Genomic DNA, 25,599 nt, shown 5'->3' on the forward strand with positions numbered 1-25,599 from the left:
TGGCCTCAGGCACATACAGCTAAGAGCTGTCAAATGCGACCCTCACGGATCTTCATTACAACTTCTTTCAGCGCACACAATTTCTCCCATGCAGATGACGTGATCAATATCTCCCCATGGGTGACTGTCCCATCCTAAAATCATGGCCCTAAAACGTACTCGCGCGGCGCTCGAGGCCGATCTTCAAGCAGAGCAATCTCCATACGCCTTCTATGGAACCCCGTTACCACCACTTGAAGAGGGGGTTCGTGATGATGGCTCATTTGTGCCAATATGGAAGCAAGAAGTGAGGGATGAACATGGGAGCAAACGTCTTCATGGAGCTTTTACCGGTGGATTCAGCGCGGGGTGGGTAGCCTCTAGACCAATAACCCTTGGAAGGACAACAGCTGACGCCTTCTAGATACTTCAACTCCGTCGGCTCGAAAGAAGGATGGACCCCTGCGACCTTTGTCTCATCGCGCCAAAACCGTGCCCAGAAGGCTGAACAGAAACGACCTGAGGATTTCATGGACGCGGATGACTTGCGAGAACAGGAAGAAGCCAGACAACTACAGACCGCCGATGAATTCGCCGGTTTCGGGTCTACCGAGCTAGATGCTACACGCAGAGCAGGACTCATGGATATATTGAAAACCGGCGGAGAAACCATGGGAGTCAAGCTCTTGAAAAAGATGGGCTGGCGCGAAGGTCAAGGGATCGGGCCTAAGGTGCGACGCAAAGCTAACCTGGATGAAACCTCTGCTCCAGGTGGCGATGCGGGGGAAACCTATCTTTTTGCGCCTGAAAACCCACCAATGGTTGCCTTCATTCGCAAGACCGACCGCAAAGGTCTTGGGTTTGAGGGCGAATCGCGCCTAGAGTCCCATAATGCTTTGCAGCCTGTCCCAGATGGCGAGGAATCGGATTCATTCTTTGGGGGGCGATTGGCAATTCAAGGGAAATCTCAGCCCCCAAAGCCGAACGGTTCACGGCGGGGAGGACTCGGGGTTGGCCCTCTCAATGACACTGGGTCGGACGATGAGGATCCTTATTCCCTAGGTCCACAAATCTCATACAACAAGACAATTGGAGGGGATAAGAAGAAAAAGAAAAAGGCCAAGCCAGAACCCACAATCGCGTCAGCCAACCCACTCTTGAATTTAAAGCCCGTGTTCATATCGAAGAAGGTGGCCGCATCACGCGGCACTGGAGGCTTCAGAAAGTGCCGCGACGGGCGCCTACCCCTAGATGGATTCATTCTTGCCGATGGCATCACGGGACTGTCGATTTCAGACAAGACATACGATCCTCCTGTGATACCCGAGGACTGGAAATCGGCCAAAGAAATCTCGTCAGAAAAACGGGACCAATCAAATTATGTCTCTACAGCCGACGCCGCAAAAGCCTCATCGCTTAATCCTACGGCTAGAGCAGCTCTTCTGGGCGAAGCTCAACTACCCGGAAAGTCCATCTTTGATTATATGACCCCCGAGGGTCGAGCGAAGATTGCCAGACTTACCGGCAACGCCAACTTACCTCCGGCTTTAGGAGAAAAAGCACCCGAAGGATACAAAATCCCTGAATCACAAAAACGCAAGGATCTTTGGGACCTTGTGCCAAAACTGGACAAACAGATTGCCGCCCAAGCTCTAGCTCGGGCCGTTAGTGGGTGGATGCCTTACCAAGAAGACGAGAAAAAGCGTGCACGCTACCAAATATTCCTCGAAGTTAGTGCCGGGACTCGCTCAACCCTCCCAGAGCGGGTGGAAGGGTCCAGCACCGATGAATGGGTCATAGAGATGCAAGAATTTAGCCGAGCTGCAGAGGTCTTCAAACCCATGTCTGGAGTTATGGCATCCCGATTTACCTCCTCGTCCACCGCGCCCAAGATTGTCTCGGACGCCCCTGATTCAGCAGAATCTGGACTCAGCAGACCCACTGAAAAGCCAGACGATCCTGCAGTAGCAGCTGCCAAAATTGGCATGTTCGGCCCAATGACCCGAAGCACAATCCCCTTTTACCCAACTCGCCTTCTATGCAAGCGATTCAACGTCAAACCACCAGAGAATGTGCAACTTGACCCCGGCGAACGACCTGGAGCTACCAGTTCCGGGCCCGGCACGCGGTTCCAGTCCGCTGGATTCCAAGCTGATACTGGCCCAAAGCAATTAGTGTCACAAGATATCATGAACCAACTTCTCATAGACTCGTTAGGTTACCTACCTACAGCCGATGGCCTTGATACATCTGCAAGTGGTCAGCCTGCTAGCGCGACCCCACCGGTCGTCGTTGAACCTGAGCGCAATGATGCTCTGGAGGCAGAACGGCCCGGTGATGCTGTTTTCAAAGCTATCTTTGGAAGTGACGATGAAGATAACTAGAATTGAGCCACTTGTTTGTCTAATTCAATGACAATTCGTGTATTATTTTTTTTAGTGATAGCTCTGTACTCTGTATGAATTAAGCAATTATGCCTTGTAGATCATTGTGTGACTGTTGGGAGTCGTCCCAGTTGGCAGTAGATCAAATGGGAGAAATTGTGGAATGTTACCCTTGTTTCTGTATGTTTCTGTGTCTGTTTCTGTTTCTGTTTCTGTTTCATTTTCATTTTCATTTCCATTTCCTTTATCCTTTGGCTGCCTTTTACATTTTGCCTCGTCCCTTGCTAGGTCTGTGCTCGGCCTTAACGAACGATCTAGTCACTTTAGTTGAGATCGCCACCACTCCACGCAACCCCCGGGGCCCCTCCCAAACTATTTCCCCTCCTCATATGGAGCTCCTTGATTACTAGCAAGATGGTAAGAACCTAAGAACCCCCAGAACCCCCAGAACCTATATATATATCATCGTCATTAAGACTGGTCACATTGCTTGGCACTGTCACACGACTTAAACCCCCGGATCTCATCTCCATACCACCAAAACCCGCAATGGCCCCATAATCACAACTAACAACCCCCTCTTCACACAGGGCTGCTGCGCATCTGTGCTGTCGCGTAATGTCGACAATCAACACCAAGAACGCATCTCACATATAACAGCTACGAGGGATACCAGCGACCGCTCCACTCAGCCAGGGCAACGAAGCCGGCGCGCCCCAGACCTCCCCCTCAACGAACACTACAACCAGCCAGTGCGAAACCATGTGTGGCGCAGCAAGCGACAAACATGGACGCGCGCGCAGCTGGACCGCGAGCGCACCGAGTTCTTCGAGACGCGCGTTACCGGCAGGCCGGAGATCTGGGCTGCTGTTTCGACGGTGATATCGCTGATTCGCAGCGGCGATTTGGTTACTGCGCAGAGTATTATTGATGCTGCGGGGATTACTATTCCAACCGGAGATCTTTGTGAGGGTTGTTATGATGAGCAGGGCGTGCTCTACAGGGTTCCGCAATGTGTTGTTAGTGATCCGGAGAACATGGTTCCTTCGTCTTCGCGGACGGCTAGTGAAGCTGGTGGTCCTGCTAGATATGAGGAGGAGCCGGATACTGGGACGCTGTCGGATGATAAGCTCGATGCAGATGATGCTTCCGCGGACGAGCTGATTTCTCAGGATGTTGAACGTCGCCGTGATGAGAAGGGGAAGACGAGTGAGCGGGATTTGATCCGTGTTTTGGCTCGTTTGAGTGATCGTGGAGGTCCTGATATCGTGATTTCTATTGGTAAGGGTCAGACCGTGGGACTTTTGGCGAGGAAGGTGCATCAGGAAGCTAAGGTTGGTTTTTGTTATTGATCTGTTCCCTTCGTTTTGTGCTAATCTGTTGTTAGCTCGAGGATGATAGGCGCGTGCGAATTGCTTACCTGGGTCACTTGCTGAATGAACGTGCATCGCTCGTTGATCAGGGGTGGAAGACTGGCCATGTTGTCAATGCTTTAGTCGTTTCCCCCGTTGACGATCAATGCCTTGGACACCGATCCTAGGAGGGCTTGTTACGGAGCTTTTTGAGCTTCACTGTAGCTCACCACCAGCATCACTCTTTTATCTCTCTCCATTTGGGCCTCAAGCGTTCTGGCGTTTCTGTCATCTGATCTCTTTTTGCATAATACCCCGAGTCTGTTCTTTTACTTTTCGCTTCCAGTTACAATCTGACAGATACTGTTCTTGCGCTCATCTCTTCACTGTGCCATGATCTTTCGTGTGGGGATATTCATACTCGATGAAAGCAAACTGGCTCTCAGTCCGTATCATCGCGCTTGCTTGTAGAATTTTGTGCATCTAATTACTTCATCTAGTTATGAACATGCAATGTCTCCATTCTTCCAAGATCGTTGTGCTATACTCTTGTGTAAAGCTAACTTGGCCAGGTAGGTAAATAGGTATGTGTTGAATACTATACCCGAGATACTTGCTCAATTCCCGAAACGCGGTTACAGAACCACACAGCATTTGAAGACCGATAAAACCAGCCATCGTCCTCTAAATCACAAGCATTTCAAGGTAGCTCTGCCTATCCAAAGTCCCACTTATTTTTTTAGCGAGATCTCTCTACCAATGAACCACCCGCGATCGTCACATGCAGATCGTCACGAGCAGTGACGTACGTGGAGAACCCTATCATAACCCCAATTTTCTTTCGCGTCTGGGAGTTCTCTTACCCCTCGTGTTGATACCCCACATTCTCTTTGGATTTGGGGTTTATGGACAATCCATATGGCGAGACTATGGACTACGAAGCAGACCGTCAGACGCGCGAGGTATACCGATATTTCCAGCCCGAAAATCCAGCGGCGCTTAATACTACACTTCTTCAATTTGGTGAACATGTGGGCTCGATAGCAGACTTTTCAAGAGTGTCGACCCCCTTTCTACCGGATACCTCTGACTCAGAAACGAGTTTCGCTGAAGAAAGCCCTCCGTCAAGTCCAAATACAACTTTGACTTCTTTTGCACAACTAGCCGCTCTACGTCTGAACGCACAGCGTGCTTTTATTACGTATATCACTCTGCTTCTCTAGCATCGACCATGATCTGACTTTACCAAAGTGTATTGAACACCGACTCTCAGTTTATATTGGCTGAAGCCACAAGAAACACCAATCTTAAGAGCTCAAAGTCATCCGTCGGAGAAGGAGATAGACTCTTCGCTGGGACATCGACATTATCAAACACTTGGAATATATGCCAGGTAAGCCGGTCTTGCAAATATTGGCACTCTCTTATATATTGACGCCTATTTCTTCAAACAGGAAACAGTTGCAATTGATCCAGACAACCAAGATGGGGTGTATTCGTTTATGGTTGTCAACGATCTTCAACAGGAAGAACGATTCAGAGACTTGCCTTTTGTCGCACAAGAGCCACACTCTCGTTTTTATGCTGCAACGCCTCTAACCAGTGAAGGCGGTATCAACTTGGGATGTCTGTTTGTATTGGATTCTGAACCCCGCCAGGGGTTATCTGACACCGAGAAGGATACACTAGGGAGAGTGGCAGAGTTGGTAATGGACTACTTATTGGTTAGCCGTCAAGCTGCAGAAGGGCGACGTGCCTCGCGGCTATCGCGTGGTCTCCATCTTTTTGTCGACGGTAACTCTAGTTTTCCCAGCAACGCTCGCATGTCATCTCGGTCAAATAGCTCGGCACACTCAGCACAGAGTTTGTCCCCGAGGAGATCACCTCACTCGAGAGCCAGGCGATCAACCAGCTCCCAAACCAATGAACTGAAATTTCCCTCGGCTCGATCTGGGTCAGGAAATGGTTCTCAAGACGGCGACCCACAGCTCTTGAGCCTAATTCCCAACCAGAATGACCTGCCTGTTCCTCCAAGTCCAACCTCATCATTGCAAAACTCGCGATATGCCGAGAGTGGCTCGGAGGATTTCTCGAGCAGCAACCGCTGGCTTTTCCAACGTGCTGCGAACCTCTTACGACAAAGTCTTGACTTGGACGGTGCTGGTGGTGTCATGTTCATGGAAGTTAGTGACAACTCCTCCGAATATGTCGCAGCCGGTCATTGTGACTCCACTGGATCTACAAATCCTGCTCCTATTCTTGCATTGTCAACCAGAGGTGACCCATTTTCATACCAGGCAAGCTCGACATTGTCAGATCCAGCTGTCAATCTTGATAATATCTTCCTAAAGCAGTTGACCCATCGATATCCCAAAGGGAAAATCTGGTCGTTCCACCACGATGGGACATTTTCAACTTCGGAGGACCAATTAATCGACGAGTCTCGGAAACAAAGGAAGAAGTCCAAGGCTTCGGAGACTAGCAAACTGAATGAGTTCTTCCCTGACGCATCTGAAGTCATGTTTGTCCCACTGTGGAATGCCACAGATTCCCAGTGGTTCGCCGGGTGTTTCTGTTGGACTCCCCAACCAACACGAGTTTTCAGCCCTGCTGTTGATCTAAGTTCAGTATTTGCCTTTGGATCCTCTATTATGACTGAATATAGCCGTGTTGAATCAGTTATTGCAGACCGCCAGAAGGGGGATTTCATAAGCAGCATCTCCCACGAACTACGCAGCCCGTTGCATGGTGTCATGGCTGCGGCTGAGTTTTTTGGAAGTACTAGCTTGGACCAGTTCCAGGAGACCCTCCTCGATACGATAAATGCATGTGGCCGAACCCTCTTGGATACAATGAACCAAGTTTTAGACTTCAGCAAAATCATGTCATTGGAAAGACACAAGAAAGCCTTGAAGCATGGAAAAGATCCGTGGAAACCCAAACTCTCCGAGGAATCTCTGACGCGCCTGGATACATTGGTTTTGACGGACGTGGCTCTCTTGGCAGAAGATGTCATAGACAGCGTGTGCTTGGGACATTCCCATATGCAGAGGTCAGCTATATTCACCAATCACCACACGGATTCCTCTTCAACATCTCCTTCCAATTCAGCAAAAGGTGACAGCCAAGTCGACCCCATTCCACAAGTGGAAGTCATTGTTGACATCCCTGACAATGACTGGATATACACAGTCCAGCCGGGGTCGCTGAGACGCTTAATCATGAATATTCTTGGAAATGCACTGAAGTATACCAACAAGGGCCGGATATGCGTCTCTATGGAGGCCACTGAGCGTTCTAAAGGTCGCTCTCGACGTCAAGGTCTCGAAGACATGGTGACATTGACCATCTCAGACACGGGTAAGGGCATCTCGAAGGAATATCTTCGGAAGCACCTGTTCACTCCGTTCTCACAAGAGGACCCGCTATCGGCAGGCACTGGTCTCGGTCTATCAATTGTCCGCGGCATTGCGAAAACTCTCAACGGGAAAATTAATGTTCGAAGTCGACAGGGCGAAGGCACTACTGTAAAGGTGTCGCTTCCTCTCGAGCGTCTAGTGGGAGATGATAGCCCGCAACCGATGTCTCGTATGGAAGATTCAGACCACAATAGACTTGTGCCATCTTCTCAACTCCGACATGTCGACTGTAGTAGGAAACGTGCTGCTATCTGGGGAGTCGATCCGTCTGGTATTGCCGAGCACCCGTTCTGGGCTTCCATAGCCCGATATATCACGGATTGGTATGGGCTGCAGCTTGTTCCTATACCTGCCAATGAACCTATTGATATCATGTTTGTGGATGAACGGGATTTGTCTGCAAAAGAAATGCAGAATTTCCCAACAGCATTGCCCAGCTTACTCATCTTTTGTAGCGAGACAAGCAACCATGATGATGCTAGGGCACAATGGTCGCACCTTGCTGACTCTTTCGCAATTCTCCATCGACCTTGCGGTCCACGAAAACTTTCCCGCGGTATTTTGAGCTGTTTATATGCAAAGCCGACAACCTCTACATTGAACCCGCAGAATCTCCGGCAAGGCTTAGTGCTTCCAGAGCGACCCGCTCTTACAGTCTCGTCTTTACCCGTTGAAGATTCGAAACCCTCATTGTCAGAAAATATACGATCGCCAGCTCCTGAACCACAAATACTCACCCCAGAACCCAGTGGCACCATCAACATCACGGAGCGTAGCACTTCTGCGTTGACATCGCATACTAATAGCTCTGCTTGCACATTGTCTGGGACTACAGGTTCCACCGATCCTGCGTCTTCTTCATCTACTCGACCTTCCTCTGATGACTCAGGTCAAGTTAGCACCTCATATGGGAGCGAAAGCAAGCCCCGGGTCTTAGTGGTAGACGACAACAACATCAATCTTCAACTCATGATGACTTTCATGAAAAAACGAAAAGTGATGGTCCTAGATAGAGCAGAGAATGGCAAAGAAGCTGTCGATGCGTTTGAAAGGATGCCGCAGGGATACAACCTTATTTTCATGGACATGTCTATGCCAGTCATGGATGGATTTGAGGCAACGCGCGCCATTCGTGCAATTGAGAAAGAAAGGGATGGCTGTATTCCAGCAACAATCATCGCTTTGACAGGACTCAGTAGTTCACTGGATGAGTGCCGAGCCTGGGACTCGGGAGTGGACCTTTTCCTTATGAAGCCTGTTTCTTTCAAGGAAGTATCAAGGCTCGTTGATGAATGGGAAGCTAGACCGCCGAAATAAATATGACGATCACAGCCTTACTTGAGGCAGGCTTACCACCCAGACGTGGAAGAGCATTTTCATGATCATGGGTTTTTTTTCTCCGTACCCTTGCATTTTGGATGCAGAGTGCACATATCACGCATGGATGGATGATGGATGATGGCGAGACTCGATGCATTATCTAGTCTTTTTATTGTGTCCTTACAGCTCAAAGGGCCATTATATCTACACACAACGCTCATTGGCGGTAAATTGGACGCCAAAAATGGCTACTCTTGATGCCATTTTCAGCATCCTTTTTACTAGAACAGTTGATCATTGAGATCCTGTTATTCGTACTGACTTTTACCAGGTGATTATTGGGCGCTGCTCACTGGGCGATTAGCATTGATCCGCAGTTCTGGGGAGACTATAGACATAACTCTCTGGTCTTGGTAAGTAGTCACCCATACATATCTCTCCACCTTGGAAATATGAAGGGCCGCATAAAGCAGATGTATAGACCACTAGCCCCTAATCGATGGTTTGAATAAACTCAAACCTCTCCAGACAAGGACATCTGGATTGATGAACTGCTTAACTGCTTGTTAAATATGTAACACGTCTATACTCGAGGCAGGATGATGATCCATTACTTTTCAAGCTTTCCTTTCTGCGGACGATATTTATGCCTTGAATATCAGGTCACAAATAATATTACCTAATAACTAATATTGAGCTCCTGGACAAACAATGCAAACAACTCTATCGCAAAGGAAAAAAAATAATTTATCGCAATCTTCGATCTGGATTTTGAATCAAGACAGTTCAATAGTCTCGAACTTTTGATTGAATCCAACCCAATTGCATACACCTCCAGGGTAATCTCTGTATACCACCACTGAGATCAACAACTACCTCCACCTTGATATCCAATCTTCCCAATCACCAGTCCTGTCAATCCTTGAGATAAACCGTACCAATGGACGGCCAAAAAACTCCCTTCGTGAGGGAGCTCGGTTCGAGTGGTATGAGCATTTTTTCCCTTAGAAAACGACAACGCTAATTGATCTCTTTAGACCGGAAAGTCCGCGACAAGGCTCTTGAGTCTTTAACCAAATTCGTGCAGTCTCGCACCGATCTGACTCTCGTGGATCTCCTCAAACTGTGGAAGGGCCTGTTCTACTGTATGCATCACCGCTATATATTCGCTAAATACAAATAGAATCAAAACTAACCTTCACCTAGGCTTCTACCACTCCGACCGACCTCTCACACAACAAGCCCTCGCCCGCGCACTCTCCTACTCCCTCGTCCCCTCCCTCCCCCAAGCAACTCTCCACCGCTTCCTGCGCGCCTTCTGGATCACCATCGGCCGAGACTACCACTCACTAGACCGCATCCGTCTTGACAAGTATCTGATGCTGATCCGTTTCTACGTCGGCGTGGCATTCGAGGTTCTCGTGAAGAACAAGAGCTCAACAAAGAAGGACGACGGGAAAAAGCGCAAGCGCGAAGACGCAGCCAAGGGTCGCGGCAAGAAGCAGAAGAAGCAGGCTGAGGTTGAGACCGCCGCTGAAGACGAGGAGAAGGACAGTGCCGAAGACGAGGAGGCCAAATTCCCCGATCTCGCGGCTTATATCTCCATTATCGAGGAGGGTCCTTTGTGTCCTCTGAACTATGATGAGGATCAGGACAAGGATGAGGGAGACCCAAATTACGTGCCTATGCCGCATGGTCCTGACGGGCTGCGCTACCATCTTATTGATATCTGGATTGATGAGTTGGAGAAGGTTCTTGAGTTTGAGGAGGTTGCTGGTGATGACGAAGAGACTCCGAAGCGGAAGATCAAGGGCGATGTGCCCATGGAGCTCATTTTGAGACCGTTGGAGAAGCTGCGCGCTGAAAGTGCCTACAAGCCTGTTCGGACGAGGGCGACTGAGGCCTTGGAGGATGAGCGCTTGTTCGAGTGGGGCATTCGGACAAGACAGGCTGAGGATGAAGATGATAGTGAAGAGGAATGGGGTGGCTTCGACTAAATTTCTAGTTATAGTATGTGAAAGGGATTTGTACGAACATATTGAATTCATTGCACAGCGTGCTAGCGATCATATCCATCGGTTTATCACGGGTTCTATAAGAAGCTGGTACTAGGCCTACAGGTGTAAAGGACTACAAAATGTATTCACATGTCTCCTGTTTCATTCTGATTTTACTGTACAGGCTGATCACAGAGGACCAAATGTCCAAATTGAACTATCGACGACACAACTCTTCTGTGCTAGGGTATCATGAGTGGATGCAAAGACCCGGCAAGCAGTGGGTATATAGAAGGCGGACTCTCAACAATGACGGGATGGACGGTAGCCATCGGCAACTTTTGTCGAGAGGCTGATCGAAGGCACAATTTAGCGAGGGCCTTCAGCCTCATAGAAACGGCCCGATTTGGTGAGTATTGTGCCCAGCCCTTGGTGGACCTCGGCTTGGAATGCTTCGAAAGGCACCCGTTCACCATCAATACTGATGTAGCCTTCGGTCTGGCGGGGAACTAGACGAAATGCAGACGCTTTGCGGAGATTAAGGTCTGGCATGTCGAAAAAGCGACCACTGGGGATTTCGGTCATCATATTAAGCGCTGTACCACGACTGACTGTTCCGTCGATAGTGACCACGTCCATCAGGCCATCGTCTGGCAACGTCGCAGGAAACATATTTGTGTCTTTTGACATGATGGCCATATTTCCCGCGTAGAAATTGCCCATAGTCTCCCCCGAAATTACCTCCCACCCTTCAGGCAGCTCGTCGGTCACTGTGCCGTAGTTGAGCTCTGGTAGGCCTGGAGACTCTGCAGCAATTTCGAGACGTTTGCTGTCAGCATCTAAGTCATGCGGTCGTGCACGCCACGCAGCGTAGTGTTCCTTAATTCGCTCCTTGTCGCCAATTTCCACCTTGATGGCTATGTCACAAGGCCATATGGTCTGCCGCATCAAACGGACCAGGAAACCGTATGTGAACCGCTGAGCGCCCATCCATCGGATGTTCTCAGTGCCCAGATCACACTCGGCGACGATGCCAAAAGATTGCGAGAGGAAAGAGAGCGTGCGCGAATCTTTCTGGGAGATCGAGACTAGGTCCAGCGGAGTGCGCAGCCCCTTGACGATTCCCAACGCCGCAATCGAGACGCTACCAGTTCCGAAAGCATTCCATGTCATTCCATTTCCAGAGCCACACGGGAGCAGCGTAACGGCGGTTTGCGCTAGCGCTTTTCGAGCATCTGGCCGCTTGCCCAATCCATTGAACACCTCGTGGGGCAAGCCGTCGCCAGAACAACAAACGACCGCATCGTAGGCGTCGATATCGAGATTTTGCGCAATTTCAATTGCATGACCCTTGTATTCAGTGTTTTGTACATCCACCTGGCACTTCGCCGCGGCGAAGACCGGCGCCGCATATCGCTGGTACAAACTCGAAGCCGTCCCCTTCCCACCAAAAGGATTGACCAATACCTTCAGTCGTTTACCGCGCAGTGCCTTGGCATATGCTATGTCAAGTAGTTTCCGTACCCATGTTTCGACGACTAGTTTTTCTTTTTCGGAGATTGGGTATTGGGCGGTCGTCACGGAAACATCGTCCTTGGCAGCAGGCTGTGCATAGACAATGACGAGATTGGAAGAAGTGGCCTCGGCGCCCAGGATGTTGTAAAACGAGATGGAATGGTTGGTTACTGGTTCTAAAATGCGCGCACAGCTCGGTCAGACCATTTCCTTCAACAGTGGCGCCCGCGATAACGCGATCGCCAGAAGGGCCAGGGCCAACTTACCAGACTGCAATAATCCGCAGCAGCGACGATCTTTTTTGGCCGGTCGGTCATCTGCATGAGTGAGCATACGCCCACGCGCCAGGTGTGGAGCAGTCCATACCAAGTATGAGGAGCGAGTCGGCGCCGATGGTCAAAGAGACAGACTGGTCGACAATCAGCGTGTCTTGCCGCATGTGTAGCTCCTGTGAAATATCATCTGGGGATGACATTTTGGATAAGGATGAAGATTCAGCACATTATAGATAGATAGGAAGAATATAACTAGGGGAAAGTTAACAATGAAAGCGCCCTTATGCCGCGGAGTTCCGGTGGGCCCGGGGGTGTGTGATCCCTGCATTGAAAATATGACTACTCCGTACATTCAAACATATAAATACTCTCATACAGAGTATATGTTTCCTATACCAAGACATTTATGTGTGTAAATAGATAGCCAATAGCTGTTTAGAGCTTACTATAATGCCCAGACATTGTTCTCTATCCACTACTCCCGATGAGACATTCATCTCATCTACACAATAAAAGAGACATTTAAGTAAACAAATTCGTCTCAAATAAACAGAAACACGATAAGAAGAGAGGGGGAAAAGGATAAAAAGCATATAGACCGCAAACCGCTGGAAAAACATTGACTTATGCAGTCGCTGCCTTGAGACCCTTCAAAGAGCCTAAGCTCAGTGCCAGGCCCTGAGAGCGACTTCTTATCCGCACAAATCCTGTAATTGGCCCATCGTCTCCCTCTTTTTCGATGCTCAGGTTTGCTAGTGCATCCTCGCCTGGAGAAATAGTCAGCTATCATATCAAGTAGAAAGGGGGTGGATTAATCAGAGGATTGAAAACATACCGAACACACTGCGCGCATACAGGTTCGCGCTCAGGAAGCTGCAATCTCCCTTGAGCGAAGCATCGGGCGTCAAGCAGGCCATATTGGTGCTCTCCATCAGCTGCTTGAGGAAGTCACGCAGGGTTTTGGCCTTGGAATTGATGTTAACCTTATTCTCCCACTCAAACTCAGTCCACATGGTTCGGAACTGAGTCTCGGTGCAGTGAGCAGGCTGGATGTAGTCCATGATGTCGGCATGGATGTCGTTGAGAATGACCACATGGGTCTCGGTAGAGCTGGCGCCGTCATAGACAATGTTACCAAAGATAACACCAGTGTCAGTTGACGAAACCTTGACCGTAGCTTGGACATTCAAGAAGTCGCGTGGGCCTAGGTTGTTGGTGGATGGCCGCTCGACGACCTTGAGGTCACCCAGAGTTGCGAATTCCACGCACAGGTTCTGCAAAGTTTCCGATGTTTGGTTAACCAACAGGACGTCAAGAACAATGTCGAATTGATGAACAGTGACATAGGCTTCAGCATAGACGGAGTCGGAGAAACCAGTTAATTGCACCACACGGCTCAGCTTCGAAGAGACCTCCTCCACCGTCGAATCACCACCGGTGGCCTTGGCAAGATCCATTTCGATCTCTTCCCCGCCCTCGACTGTGTTCTTCTTGGTGAACTGGCGAATGGGGATAGCATCGTCAATCTGCACAGCAGTCTTAGCCTTCTCCACTGCCTCCTTGGCAGCCCTCTTCTTATCCTCGACCTGGACCATGGCGCGGAACGCCTTTCGCGTATCCTCCAAGAAAGAAGCTTCGAGCTCCTTCTTCTCGGAGAACTCGGCCAAAGATCGCACACAAGTCAAGATACGATCCACAGAATCTTCATCAATTGGAGCCTTAACGAAGTGAGATTGGCCAACGCGCATGATAGAAATCATGATAAGCATGGCCTCAGCACGGAGAGCGTTGGTGCGGGCAGTATCCTGCGACACCTCGGAATGGCGCATGACCAACTTGGTCAAAGTCGAAGAGAGAACTGTTGCCAGGTAGTAGTCGCCATCCAAAATGAGCTGGCGCAGAGGAGGCTTCTGTGCGGCCTTGACAGCCTCGAGACGAGCTGCTGCTGCGGACTGGCTGGTTAGAGCACTTTCGGTGGCGTATGTGCCATCTGCAAGCACCTTTCGGGACCCGGTGGGTGCAGCCTTGGATTGACCATTGGCATGCTCCATCAGCAGGGCGTTATCATCTGGAACCTCATCCAGGAGCCGTTGTTCGGATGCCAAAATTGGGATTTCGCCAAGGCTGGCTCTGATTGTCTTCCAAGCATCCCGAATATCCTTCTCCTCCAGGGAGTATTCGCCAACAACCCAGAGAACTCCGCGGTATACCTTTCCAGCTCGGACCTCACTCAAAGTAGAAACCAAGCGGGCAACAATCGACCCACGCAAGTCAGGGAATTTCTCCACGACCTCTTTGACAAATGAAATTACATCGACGGCGGAATTATTATTGAAGTCAGCAATGAAGTCCATCAGGAGATCAACGACACTGGCAGCAATTTCAGAGAACTTGATGGCGCAGGAGTGTATTGACTGCACCAAGATTTGGCGATATTCGCTATTCTGTGCGGGTCATTAGTACTGCTGGGTTATGCAAAGTGACTGTACAACCTACCTGTTCATATTGTTCGTCGACAGTCTTGGCAAGTTCTTTCTTGAGCAGCATGATGATTTCTTCGACGTTCTTGCTTGAGACCATCTCCATAGCAAGGTTGAGGGCCTTTCTCCGGACATCAATGTCAGGGCTGCTGAGAACCCGCAGGGCCTCCATGGTCAGGTCGTCCAAGACACCCTCATTGCGAATTCTGAGCTGGTTCACGCGTTCCAAACAAATGAGCTTAACGTTATTGTCGGCCTCCCGAATCGCGAGCTCGATCAGCTTGCCTGCAGCGGCTTTGACAGCAACAGGGTTGCTTGTGAGGGCAGTAAGAGATGTTGCGGCCTCGTAAACAACGGTGCTAGTGGAGGCGTCGAGGAGCTCAAGCATGAGTTTCAGGTATCGCGACTGTTGTTCGTTAGTGACTTCAACATAATTAATTGAAACCTAGAAACCAACCTTATTCTGAGTATTCTGTACTGCGTCCTTCCGGAGGAACTCCAACTCGGCTAACTGGAGCAACTCATCTGTGTTTGGAATTGTGTCAAAGGTGGTGCGCAGATACTCGAGCGCCTTCTGGTGGCTAATGGACATGAGCGCCGCAAAGGCATTGCGCTTGCAGGTACTGTCGGTCTCCGATTCAAGGAACAACTGAAGCAACTCTGGTGCGTCGGGGATGAGGGACTCGGAGTGCTGGAAAATAGATGACACAGCCCAGACTGCATTCTTGCGAACATAGGCGTGACGATGTTGCAGGCACAAACGAGCGGAGGAAAGGAGGGGTTCAATAAGCTCTGGTTCGCGGAGTTTGGAGAGGAATCGGAGGGTATTGCCTCGAATGTATTCGTTGGGATGTTGAAGGTCGTTGCGAATGCCGTTACTACGAAAGAAAAACTTGTCAGACATAAAAGACCATGGAGCAATGGCTAGGGGCACCCTTACCAGACCAGGATCATCTCTTGCTTGAGCTTGCCAGTAGAATCATGTTTGGGGCAGATTTCATAGAAGAAATACAGCAACTTCTTCAATGGCTTGCTTTTCGACGGCATCACAAAACGAATGATGTGCATGAGGATTTGGGGCATAGGATCTCCATTCAGCATGATGGTGACAATTGTCCGCATTGTTTCCAACTTGGTCTCATCATTTCCTTTCTCCAGCTGCAGCTTCAACTCCTGGACCGTCGGTTGGTCGGCAGTATTGTCCACATGGAGCAAACTGTAGGTATTTTCGAGAAACGACGCCATGGTGGTGGATTGGGGGGAATCGGGAAAGAAAGAGAGCTGCAAGTTGTCAGTTCCGGGGTTGTTTTGGGGACACATCAGCATGTAGGAATCAACACATACAGTAGGGGTATTCTCCCAGGAATAGGAGTTTGCGCCAGATATCAAGAACAAGCAATTAGTGTAAAGCAACACCCCTCGCCAGCCCTGAAATCATTAGATGTTATATGAGCAATGGGGAGGGACCATCAACTTGTCCCTTAATCTGGCCCCCCGGCGCGGTCTGTGTGGATGACTAAGCCACAACCCGCCGCTTTTCAACTGCCAGTTTGACGTCGATTGCTCTCCTTACACACCGATTCTACGATTGAGATTCGCCAGGATGTCGAATGAGAATTTCTACCTCCGATACTAGTAAGGATAATATGAGCGAGCCCAGGTTTCCTCAGCTGCTGACGGTCCTCACAGCTCAGGTCACTCTGGGCGGTTTGGACATGAGTTCCTAGGTAAGTCTACGTACCGGGCATGACCACGTTCTTTTACTCAGTCACTAACTTGCACGCAGAGTTTGATCTCCGTACTATTTCCGAAGGTAGCAGCGCCGCCGTACGATATGCGAACAACTCGAACTACCGCAATGATTCCCTCATCCGCAAAGAAAGTGAGCAGGAGCATACAGATTCAAAGGAGAAAAACGAACACGAGCTGATAGTGTGATAGTGTGCGTGAGCGATGCGCTGGTAGAAGAAGTGAAGCGCATTATCAAGGATAGCGAGATCCTAAAGTATGCACTCACATGACTCCAAAAGAAAGAACACCCGCGCTGACCCCGTCTAGGGAGGATGACTCCAAGTGGCCCCAGAAGAACAAGGACGGACGCCAAGAGCTGGAGATCCGGATCGGAAATGAGCACATTTCCTTCGAGGTAATTGACTGCGGTACTTTGTGGAAAGAATCATCATCTAATACGGAATCTATAGACCGCCAAGATCGGCTCGCTAGTCGACGTGACCGAATCGGACGACCCCGAAGGTCTTCGGGTCTTTTACTATCTTGTACAGGACCTCAAGGCCCTTGTTTTCTCGCTGATCTCTCTTCACTTCAAGGTATTGTCAGTCTTTCCCCATGCTTGAAACATTGTTTGACCATTCTCCACTTTACAGATCAAGCCCATCTGAGGGTTACGCGCATAGAAGAAAATTGAAGAGTAATTGGGGGTTTTGATTTGATGATACTCACCAGGCGTTCATGAGGGTTTTTTGGGGTGCAAACTCAACTATAGCGCAAAAACAATGAGATTGATACCCCTCAGACCATGTATATTCCACGTCATTGGTTTACTTTTTGATGGTTTCCGGACAGTTTATCTGTTTTGCGTGTTTGTAGGCTTGGGATGGTATAAAGGTGCCAAAGAAAGATGTCCAAAAACTTGGCAGAAGATTGGTACATGTTATTTTGTTGGTGACATGCTGACCTTGTGCACGCTCGGGACCTCTTCAAACTCTCTGTGGTTAATAACATTCTATTCAGCTCCCAGATCACCTCAATAATAGTGGTCACCGGGAGACTGTCAGGTTCGTATTTGCTATCCAAATTAGATGTTAGGAAATATATATTGGGACCGGGACTTCACCTGGGTATCCAGGTTGGGCTTGTGTAAGGGAAAATCAAAGTTGTTTAGGCGTGATATCGATTAAACAACACTCTCCTTCAACTTGAGGAATGCCCAATATTGCCCAAGATTGCCCAACCTGTGATTCAAATGTTTGGAGAAAAGATAGGTCATACTATTGATCTTTACAAACAACATACAATCGAAAGACATTTGATTGACTTGCCTAAGGCATGCGCATTACATAATTGATATTGAAAGTGGCGCCGCGCCAGGCGCAGAAACAGCTGACCCACCTCTAGACTGTCCCCGCATTGCTCGTTGCTCAAGGCCTTAAAAGACTTAGTTCGCTGATCTTGAATGATCCATCCCCCTTGCTCTCTTTTTCTTCCTGTCATTTTGCTTTGGAGCGTCTTACTTTGATTCAATGTCCCCTCACCTCTTCCCCTGATCTGCAATGCCAACCCCGAGTAACAACTCGATCGCCTCGGCGATCGCCGCCCGCACGACATGTCCACCGGAGCCAGAGAGGATATCGGCCTGGCGAGACTCTGGCGAGACTGTATCGACCAGCGATCCTCTCGATGTTCTCTCGCCTGATATTCCAATTGCGCCTTCCATGCTGAGTCGATCTGATGATGGCAGCACTCCTGAACCGATGAAGGCGGAGGGAAAGTTGACGGGAGTCGAGGAAGATGACCCAGTCCGGGCTACCTCCCCTAGCGAATCAACTTGCCTTCGCAGCCAGTCACCAGTAGCGCCCCCGGGATCTTCACTTCTCAACTGGGAATTCTCCAATGTTCGCGTAAGTATCAATCTCGACTCTATCGGAGTTATCACTCCACATTCTGACTATCGCCACAGCTTCTGCCGAACCACACCTCTTTTCTTCGCTCAGGCAGCAAATTTACCGGAACCCAGCAATCAGACCGTCATGTATACAATGTCGATGTTGAGATTAAGCATGTGGATATGGCTGAGTCCTATCTCTGTGGCTATCTTAGAATCCAAGGTATGTGGTTCGTGCGCATCGGGGACGTGCATAGGATCTAGTAACTCAACTAATGTTTGTTGTTCTCCACAGGCCTCACGGAAGATCACCCTACCTTGACCACATTTTTTGAAGGAGAAATCATTGGTACCAAACACACTTTCCAGACTCGTAATGAGGAATGGGGCGCGTCGGAAAAGACAGACCTGCACCATTGGTCTCGGTTTCCTGCGTGGCGTCCGCTGGCTAAACAGGCCAAACGAGCGGATTTCACATATCGGAACTTCGCCCAGCGTGAACATGTATTCATGAGATGGAAAGAATCTTTCCTTGTTCCCGACCATCGAGTACGGACGATCTCGGGTGCTAGCTTCGAAGGGTTCTATTACATTTGCTTCAACCAAATCGAGGGAACTGTGAGCGGTGTGTACTTCCATGCGAAGAGCGAGCGGTATGTGGACGTTTTTTTTCTCTCTGAAAATTCTTAATATCGCTGATGCTAATTCCCTCATAGGTTTCAACAGCTTGAACTGAAGCATGTTGAAGATCGTGGGTGTGCACCAGCAGTCGAGTTCCGCTAATATTGCCGAACTTGCTTGCTGGTGCCTAAACGATCTCACTAAGACTTCATACGTGCCTAATTTGGTTGTGTGCCGCATATGTAACCCCCCTGTTGTTGTGTCTGGTACTGCATGGCTAAGCAGTGCTTCCTGCCCACCATTCCGAATCAGAAGCTTGGTTCTCTCGAAACTCCATTGGGCTCACTATCCCGTTTTCTTTTCCTCAAATACCCTCTTTGCCGTCTTCTATTCCTCTTCCTCTCCTCCATCCTCTGTTATACGTTTTGATCCTCCTTTCGACCGCTCATATCATTTGGGGATTTCCAACACTATATCCCTCTTTCAGGCAACGCCTGGATCCACACAACTCATCCTCAAATTGACCCTTATGTCTCACGATCTTGCAATCTACGAAACGGCGTTTCCGTCCCTACTTCCGGCGACCTGGTTCTGGTTATCCTACACCCTCTTGTTTGGAGTCCTAATCTCTCATATTTTCCCTTCTTGTTTTCTCATTCCTCACCTATCTTGTGTTAACTTAGTGTTATTACCTCCATGTGAGCTGTTGGCTGACCAGCCTATTGAAAATTTTCACTGTTCCTGGTAATAGTATATATGCTCTAAGGCCCCAGAGCTATATTGATATTTTGCTATATACATATAGCCCCTTAGCTGGCCTACCCACACAATAGAGCACATCGCACAAAGAAACGACCACGCTTAGGGACTGCAGTTGGGTCATCACCGTTAAAACAAGGTACGTACTCCGTATAGTATGTAGATTGTGAAGACCCGGTGTACCTATGCAGATCCGTGGGTGCTAGGTACATAACATACTCGGCTGAGATGCCAAAGGATCTGACCCCGGTATCTAGCTATATAACCGAGTGAAATGTGGATTCAGAACAATGCACAAATGCAATTAGCGCATATACATGTGCTAAAAATAGATCATAAACAAACAAAATACTAGAACAGATTTGGCCCTGTTTCGTTTACATCCGAGAGTTATAGTGAGAGAAATTCCGAAAGATCCTCGCGCCGAACATAGAAACACACGCGTGAAACGAAAAATGAATAAGCAAGGAACCCCAAATATGCGTTGGTGTGAGTTCCAGGATATAAATGGAGAGATGACTGCAGTAACATGAGATGGCGTTATGGTATAGCTTGGCGAACAAGAGACGTTAAAGCAAGAAAAAGAGGCGAGAGGGGTATTAGATGCGATACCAGTCGAGGACGGCGAGATCGAGTGTGGGCGGAAAATATACTTTCAAGTTCATAATCAAGTTTCAGATGCCGTCCACGTAAAGAGGGCGACACGATAGAAATAGAGATCAGGAAGCAAGGAATCACGCGAGAAAGAGAGAAAATCACATATATGCCGAGTTTTGACGAGAGCTTGAGTTGGAACCGCTGCTATAATCGCTGTTGGTCGGAGTAGGGGGCTCTAAGACGATTTGCTGACGAATAGAGACGATCCATTCGTGCTGTAGGAGTTCGGCGGCAGTGGCGCGGCGAGCGGGATCGCATTCGAAACAGCGACGCACAAAGTCGATGCCTAGGTCGCTGAGTTGATCGCGAGACGGAAGCGCGGGCGTTTTGCCTTGGGCGATGTTGTACATAATTGCCCACTCGTTGTCCAGCGCCGACCATGGCCGGCGGCCAGTTGCCATTTCTAGAACCACGCAGCCCAGAGACCAGATATCCACAGCGCCTTGGCGGTTGTCTAGATTTGCAGCGTCGCCACGAATCACTTCGGGTGACATGTACATCGGAGTTCCGGTGGTGGTCTTCTGGTTTTTGCGCTGGCTCGTGGAGTCTTTGGCTGACTCCTTGAAACCAGCTCCTTGAGGATTGTCCATTGGGGCAACTGTGCGGCCCGTGCCAGCGATGATCTTGGCTGCACCGAAATCAACGTACTTGATGACACCGTTGTGATCGAGCAGAATATTCTCGGGTTTAATATCACGGTGCACGATATGGGCTTCGTGGAGATACGCCAGACCCTCTAGGAGTTGAAGAGCATAAACCATAATGACAGTTTCGTCCTCGATACGCCCGTGCTCTAGCAAGCTAGCGAGCGAGCCACCTGAACAGTACTCCATGAAGATGTAAACCTTGTCACGGTGCACCTCGATGCCGTGATAGGAGACAATGTTCGGATGATCGAGCACTTCAAGCACGCCCATTTCGTCTCGGATCTGCTGGGCGATCTTTGGAATGAGCTGGGGGTCTTGCAGGCGAATTTCCTTGACAGCCATCAAATAGTTGCTGTCCAGGTTAATGGCCACATAGACAGATCCAAAGGTACCACCGCCGATGAACTGGCCTTGTTGCCAGCGCAGAGTAACGTTGGTAGCCGATGACGATAGCACGGTGAGTGACCGATCGGCCTCATCAGATCCTTCTAGCACCTTTCCTAGAGCCTGGCGCTTCGCGTCTTCCTCAATTCTCCTATCTTCAATCTCTAAAATACGCGTGTACCATGTGCCACGAACGAGTTTTGATGCTTCCTCGTCGCTAGTGATCCGGCCAGCACCAATCTGCCGGGCACCATTGCGTTCTTCCATGCGTTTCTCGTTTTTTGCAGCAAGGGAAGACCGCGCACCCATGATATCGAAATGAGAGATGAGAAGGGACATGCACCCCGCCACTTTCAATCTGAAATCACTGAACTGTTCTTGGTCCATGGACAGAAGATGTCGGCTGGATGTGATCGCCATCGCAAACTCAAGGGCTGCCACAGCCCACTTGAAAGTTTTTCGATCTGCAGCATCACACTCATCACAGATGAACGCGACCCAGTCGAGAGACAACTCCACCAGTCGGGCACTGTTCATGGCACGCCTGTTAGCATCAACATAGTTGGAGGACCGTTTGCCAAACTCTGTTGCGAATGCATAGCAGGCTTGAATCAAATCATTATTCTCCCAGTTTCTCTCATGTAATTGATCTTTGATGATAGCCACACTGTCCATAATGGTCATGGAAAGTTTAAAAGAGATCTTCTTGATCTTGTTCAACTCGACATTTACACGTCCAAGGTTTGCACGTTGTTCGATGACCATATCAAGCTGGATGCCCGTGAGTCGCGCGAGCTCCATCCGCGCATTTTGCAGTCGTTCTTGCATGCCACCAACAACTATACGTAGCTTGCCCAGCCGCACATCCGTCGGATGTTCCAAGAACGCCACTTGCATTTCCTTTCCTGCCCAGGCAAGGGGTCTCTCAGGTCGGATGGCCAGGACATAGGGGACATGGACATCCTGGGTTGAATCTTCTTCTTTGAAGGAGGTAGATAAGATACCCTGGATATCGGCGGGACGATTCCATAGTGCATGATGTGCGATTAGATAAACTCCTTTCTGCCCAACGGATGTGGTAGAGGTGACAAGGAAGTGGTCGGAAATTAAGAGTGCCTCAAAGAAATCATACGCGACATCGGTCGTGATGTTGTATTCGGTGGCGTTTTCGAACAACTGGCACAAAAACTTGGAGAATCGATAGAGCTTGCGCTGACGAATGCGCGTGGAATCCAGAATGCTTTTGTATCGTTTATCCATATCCAGTACAGTTTCGGTGGGTCTCGGGACGAGCTCACGTTCAAAGTGAATCATGAGACGCTGCAGTGATCTGGCAGTGAGGGCACTGTTGTTCTTGTTAGTTTTGATAGTGTTGCAAAGAACGGCAGTCTTACCTAAATTGTTCGGCCACCTCAATATCTCCACCGTTAAGCCGGCAACCGATATCATAGGAGAATCCCCATTCCTGTTCCAGAATTTCGGCTTCCTTGAAAGTGTTCTTGTTGGCATTCAGTTTCCAGTTGAGGAGCCGGAAATAGTATTTCATAGCATCCAAGACGGAATTGTCAAAGTTCTCGTCGACACATGGTGGTAAATCCCAGCCTGGTTCTGGCCTCGACACATCAAGGTAGCGGAACTTAATATCGACGGCCACTTTCATAAGGATTTGGAATTGGGAAATCATCTGATCAATCAAAATGGGGGCTTGTTGGGCTGGGTCTTTCATGTTTTTGGCATAGGATAGACGAACTCGAATGATTTCCTGGATCAACCGAGAGGGGAAGTTAATCAGTGTTAGTAGTTCTTCGATATATGGTGGCAAGTGCCGCGCGGCAAACGCCTCCGAGTTCTCGATCAGAGTACTCTTCGCTTTCTGAATGACGACGAGAATGCGAAGAAGCATGCCGTCCTTGTCCTGGAGCGTCTTCAAGCCATCTTCCTTCATAATGCGATCAAGGAAGGATGACCCATCCGAAAGATCATCCTTAGCAGACTTAATCCTCGGTTGGTTGAAATCAAGAGCCTCGTTTCCGACCCAACTCTGCAGCACAGCAAGCTCGGTGTTGATGAGGGCCGTGATGTTGTGCCACGCAAATATGGCTGCGCGGCTAGAGGTAAATTCCTCTGAGGCAACACGGGGGTTTGCGAGTTCCATTTCCTTATGGGAAGAGTAAAGAATTTCGCATCGCTCGACCTTCTCCACGACATCCTCGACTTGCTGCCTTGCCGGTTTCCCGATCTCAGTCTCGCCTTTAATCTGGAATGCGATGATATCCTCAATTAGGGGACCCAGGCGTGACCGCGCATCCTCAATTAACTTTCGCTGCAGAGGAATACTTCGGCCGCACGTCCTTGCCCGAACTCCGATCCAGAGTGCATAGCTCTGGGCTGCCGACCGCTTTGATTCCGCAGATCCGATGAGTCGCTGTTTTTCTTGTTTCACTACATCTCCCTTCAATACCGACGCCAACATAGAATGCCATTCAAGCCGCTCTTGGTTCTTGGGATGCTTGAGTTCTTCTGTACTTGGTAGATTGTCGTCCGGGAGGAAAAGTTGGGTGTCAGGGTCGTAAGAATCATCCTCAAACGCCACTTCAGAGGAAGGAGATGGCTCCTCTAAGTCCCCATCCCCTTCTATCGTGACGCTCGACTGCGCATCTTTGGCGTGGTGATACCAGGCTTGTGGGTTCGCTCGAATCCGTTGGACGTAGGCTTTTTCTTGGGCACGGTATTGCGCATTCGGATCGCGGCGGGCTCCTCGCTTGGTTGATGATGATCGCTGGCGGTCTTCCTGAAGACTGATGTATTGTGGTGGGCGCCGCTGTGGAGCATATGTATTTGACGGTGTTCGTGCTGGGGCGGATGGGCGCTGAGGTCGCAAATCATTGGGCATAACAAGCCCATCGGGCTTGTCAAGGAGAGCGGTAGCGCTGAGGCTAACTCCACGCGGACGTGTCGGCGGCGCGTTAGACCATGAGGTAAGATTAGGTGGAATGGTCGGAGGAGAAGATGTGATGGTGCTTGCAGGTGTTTGGGTTTGATCGTCAATGGTCTCTCCAAATGATGAGTTGGTCCTCACAGGGTACTGAGGGAATTCATCAGAAGAGCCCGAGCCATCTGAATCAGGACTGGGGATTTCCGGATGCTGCATAGTGGTTATACCGTGCGATGGTCCGGGGGAGCAGGTCTGGGTGTTGGACCAAGATGATAGGGAGGCGGATACGGTGGCGGTGCGATGTGGCTGACCGGATGGCCCATCCCCACTTATACACTGTTTGATCTACTGGGAATCTTTCCTGTTTGATTTTCAGCCACTACATCAATCTTGATCCCAGTCTATATCAAGTCCAAGTCCTGATACACGCGTCCAGCTTGGGTCAGCTGCTCTATTGCACACAATATTAATGTGATCTAGCAACATGATCCATCCTTATAAAAACTTCTACTGAGATTTGCTTTTTTTTTCTCTTTTTTTCGCTCTGTTCTCGGTACTCCCACTCTGATCTCCCATGAATGAAGTAACAGAAGAAGTAAGCAAAATAAAAGAGCTGGGTATAAGGAGTATAATCTATCAAGGTTTTGATGGAAACAGTGCTGGTAGTGGCTTTGTCATTGAACGAAAAAAGGCTAGCCGCGGAGGTTATGACCCTTGCAAATCCCAGCAGTAATATTCGTAGCGACATCTGAATCAGATTATTCAAACCTCCGTATAATATGTTTCGATCTATCCTTAGGAGAGAAGTGATATCAGATAACAAACTTATTATGGTTGTAGTGAGAAAGTATGTAATCTTGGCGATTTTGCGGTAAAATCATATTGGTGGTGAACAAGGTGAAGTACAACTTTGCTAGATAGAAAATGCAATCATACAAACTCTGCCATCTACACCCCAATTTTTATAGCTCCATCTCTCACAGCTGAAGAGAAAGGTTCATAATTAGGAGGGAGCCATAACTAACTAGACCTCTCAATAGCCCGCAAATGGGCCCAAGCCCCCGGCCCACAGCCCAACCCACAGCCCATCAAAGCCCATCAAAAACCCATTTCTGTGCACAAATATAGTCTTGGCACGTATAAAGTAGCTGATTAATGGCTGTATTTTACTCATATACCAACCTATATATTCAATTTCATCATATTATTATAGTAGGAAGTAGGAATTCAGTAGACATTATACTGATTTAAGC

General features: G+C 49.1%; 9 protein-coding genes across 9 annotated transcripts; 6 read left to right on the forward strand and 3 right to left on the reverse strand.

Moving 5' to 3' along the window:
• Window positions 1-142: 142 nt before the first annotated feature.
• On the forward strand, window positions 143-2,363 carry N7447_008245 (uncharacterized protein; the record flags this gene model as incomplete). The annotated part of the gene is made up of 2 exons (XM_057232507.1): window positions 143-348; window positions 404-2,363. 2 exons carry the CDS (start codon window positions 143-145, stop codon window positions 2,361-2,363), a joined length of 2,166 nt encoding a protein of 721 aa, XP_057082049.1.
• Window positions 2,364-2,777: 414 nt separating this feature from the next.
• On the forward strand, window positions 2,778-3,903 carry N7447_008246 (uncharacterized protein; the record flags this gene model as incomplete). Its single annotated transcript, XM_057232508.1, has 3 exons — window positions 2,778-2,780; window positions 2,954-3,697; window positions 3,751-3,903. The coding sequence occupies 3 exons, from the start codon at window positions 2,778-2,780 to the stop codon at window positions 3,901-3,903; spliced, it is 900 nt and encodes a 299-aa protein (XP_057082050.1).
• Window positions 3,904-4,644: 741 nt separating this feature from the next.
• N7447_008247 (hybrid sensor histidine kinase/response regulator) lies at window positions 4,645-8,451 on the forward strand (the record flags this gene model as incomplete). The annotated part of the gene is made up of 3 exons (XM_057232509.1): window positions 4,645-4,916; window positions 4,967-5,108; window positions 5,170-8,451. 3 exons carry the CDS (start codon window positions 4,645-4,647, stop codon window positions 8,449-8,451), a joined length of 3,696 nt encoding a protein of 1,231 aa, XP_057082051.1.
• A 943-nt stretch (window positions 8,452-9,394) lies between these two features.
• Window positions 9,395-10,451, forward strand: N7447_008248 (ribosomal RNA processing 1 family protein; the record flags this gene model as incomplete). The annotated part of the gene is made up of 3 exons (XM_057232510.1): window positions 9,395-9,440; window positions 9,492-9,599; window positions 9,661-10,451. 3 exons carry the CDS (start codon window positions 9,395-9,397, stop codon window positions 10,449-10,451), a joined length of 945 nt encoding a protein of 314 aa, XP_057082052.1.
• Window positions 10,452-10,820: 369 nt separating this feature from the next.
• Window positions 10,821-12,441, reverse strand: N7447_008249 (uncharacterized protein; the record flags this gene model as incomplete). Its single annotated transcript, XM_057232511.1, has 3 exons — window positions 10,821-12,142; window positions 12,233-12,283; window positions 12,333-12,441. 3 exons carry the CDS (start codon window positions 12,439-12,441, stop codon window positions 10,821-10,823), a joined length of 1,482 nt encoding a protein of 493 aa, XP_057082053.1.
• A 424-nt stretch (window positions 12,442-12,865) lies between these two features.
• N7447_008250 (coatomer subunit beta) lies at window positions 12,866-15,966 on the reverse strand (the record flags this gene model as incomplete). Its single annotated transcript, XM_057232512.1, has 5 exons — window positions 12,866-13,008; window positions 13,077-14,685; window positions 14,738-15,127; window positions 15,179-15,599; window positions 15,662-15,966. 5 exons carry the CDS (start codon window positions 15,964-15,966, stop codon window positions 12,866-12,868), a joined length of 2,868 nt encoding a protein of 955 aa, XP_057082054.1.
• A 358-nt stretch (window positions 15,967-16,324) lies between these two features.
• N7447_008251 (mago nashi family protein) lies at window positions 16,325-17,120 on the forward strand (the record flags this gene model as incomplete). The annotated part of the gene is made up of 7 exons (XM_057232513.1): window positions 16,325-16,356; window positions 16,411-16,448; window positions 16,508-16,603; window positions 16,663-16,726; window positions 16,780-16,867; window positions 16,923-17,048; window positions 17,106-17,120. 7 exons carry the CDS (start codon window positions 16,325-16,327, stop codon window positions 17,118-17,120), a joined length of 459 nt encoding a protein of 152 aa, XP_057082055.1.
• Window positions 17,121-18,011: 891 nt separating this feature from the next.
• On the forward strand, window positions 18,012-19,126 carry N7447_008252 (GID4/VID24 family protein; the record flags this gene model as incomplete). The annotated part of the gene is made up of 4 exons (XM_057232514.1): window positions 18,012-18,359; window positions 18,419-18,566; window positions 18,639-18,996; window positions 19,060-19,126. The coding sequence occupies 4 exons, from the start codon at window positions 18,012-18,014 to the stop codon at window positions 19,124-19,126; spliced, it is 921 nt and encodes a 306-aa protein (XP_057082056.1).
• A 1,352-nt stretch (window positions 19,127-20,478) lies between these two features.
• On the reverse strand, window positions 20,479-24,562 carry sskB (uncharacterized protein; the record flags this gene model as incomplete). Its single annotated transcript, XM_057232515.1, has 2 exons — window positions 20,479-22,756; window positions 22,806-24,562. The coding sequence occupies 2 exons, from the start codon at window positions 24,560-24,562 to the stop codon at window positions 20,479-20,481; spliced, it is 4,035 nt and encodes a 1,344-aa protein (XP_057082057.1).
• Window positions 24,563-25,599: the final 1,037 nt, after the last annotated feature.

This window comes from Penicillium robsamsonii, assembly GCF_028829455.1.
Source record: "Penicillium robsamsonii strain IBT 29466 chromosome Unknown utg000005l_segment0_segment0, whole genome shotgun sequence".
NCBI lineage: Eukaryota > Fungi > Ascomycota > Eurotiomycetes > Eurotiales > Aspergillaceae > Penicillium > Penicillium robsamsonii.